The sequence below is a fragment of the Apaloderma vittatum genome, unplaced genomic scaffold, assembly GCF_000703405.1.
Source record: "Apaloderma vittatum isolate BGI_N311 unplaced genomic scaffold, ASM70340v1 scaffold41764, whole genome shotgun sequence".
Taxonomy (NCBI): Eukaryota; Metazoa; Chordata; class Aves; order Trogoniformes; family Trogonidae; genus Apaloderma; species Apaloderma vittatum.
This window is the reverse complement of record NW_009715160.1, coordinates 39724-40788: the sequence shown is the minus strand read 5'-3', so window position 1 is coordinate 40788 and position 1065 is coordinate 39724. Positions and strand designations below refer to the sequence as shown.

The following is a 1065-nucleotide window of genomic DNA, read 5'->3' as shown; positions in this document are numbered from 1 at the left end:
CAGGAGGTTGATGTTCAGTGATGAGGACGCAGGCACGTTCATCTGGTGGTAACACACTTCTCTGTGTGAATGCACTGGGAAATTGTTGTGACAAGCCACAGTCAGAAGCTGCAGGAGATGCCCTCACCTCGGTAACGTTCCTGTGAGTGAATGGAGGTTCACGGTGCTCCCTGGTAACAGTACAGCTTTGCCCACAAGATTCCCAGCACTGAATTCCAGCAGCGTCAAAGTCAGAATCACCGAGTCCAGTTAAAGCCGTTCCCTGCTGCAGCTTTTCCCTTCATCATAGTAGTTGCTGGCTCTTCACTGGAGGAGCTGCAGAGTTTTGCAGCCTGTTTTTTTGTTGTTTTGGTTTAGTTTGGTTTTTTTTTGGGTCCCCCACCCACTTCCAGCCGACATGCGTTTTGAAACTTGCTGAGAGCTCAGTTAAAATTCCAGACAATTAACTTAGCAGGGAGCTCTCTGGGATCAATAAGCGTGTGTGTGTCTAACCCTTGCTGAATCAACAGAACCTGGCCAGAACACATTCCGACTTTTCTTTTTTTCAAATAAAATCTCCTTGTTTTAAGACCTGCTTAGGCTAAAATCTGACGCTTTGTGAAGATTACGAAATGAAGTAGCTGAACTGTCCTCTTCAAAGCCGCCTGCCCTATGAAAAGCATTTCTGTGTTTAATCTCCCTCGGCCGTCCCTTTAGGCTGGCAGCTGGAAACGCATCCCGCCCCGTGCAAGGTCTCGGCGCCTTTCAGCTGGCGAAATGTTTTCGGTTTGATTCTTGTTTTCTTACAGATTTTGAGGAGGGGACGTTGCATGTGAATCTCTTGGGAGGGGGAGAGGGATAAAAAAAAAAAAGGGAGAATTCATGTGGACTCCCACTGTTTTAATCAGGAGTCGGAAAAAGAATATCCCAGGGTCTTGGAACTTACCTGTGGAGTTAATAAAAACCTTCAATGTTTCTTGAAGTGCATTTTCACTGAGCGGTTGGGTACTCACCATAAGCAAAGGATTAGAAAAGTCTGCAATTTATGTATCTCTTTATTTAAGCAATAATGGCTTTAAAATTGAA

General features: G+C 45.2%; 1 protein-coding gene across 1 annotated transcript in view; it reads left to right on the top strand.

Moving 5' to 3' along the window:
* The window catches only part of LOC104273610 (axin-1-like), a gene marked incomplete at its 3' end in the record, with an annotated part of 37800 nt that overhangs the window by 1234 nt on the left and 35501 nt on the right, over window positions 1-1065 (top strand). Inside the window, exon 2 of the mRNA XM_009868996.1 lies at window positions 186-223. Coding sequence (XP_009867298.1) covers window positions 186-223 — 38 coding nt within the window. The remainder of the gene's footprint in view (window positions 1-185; window positions 224-1065) is intronic.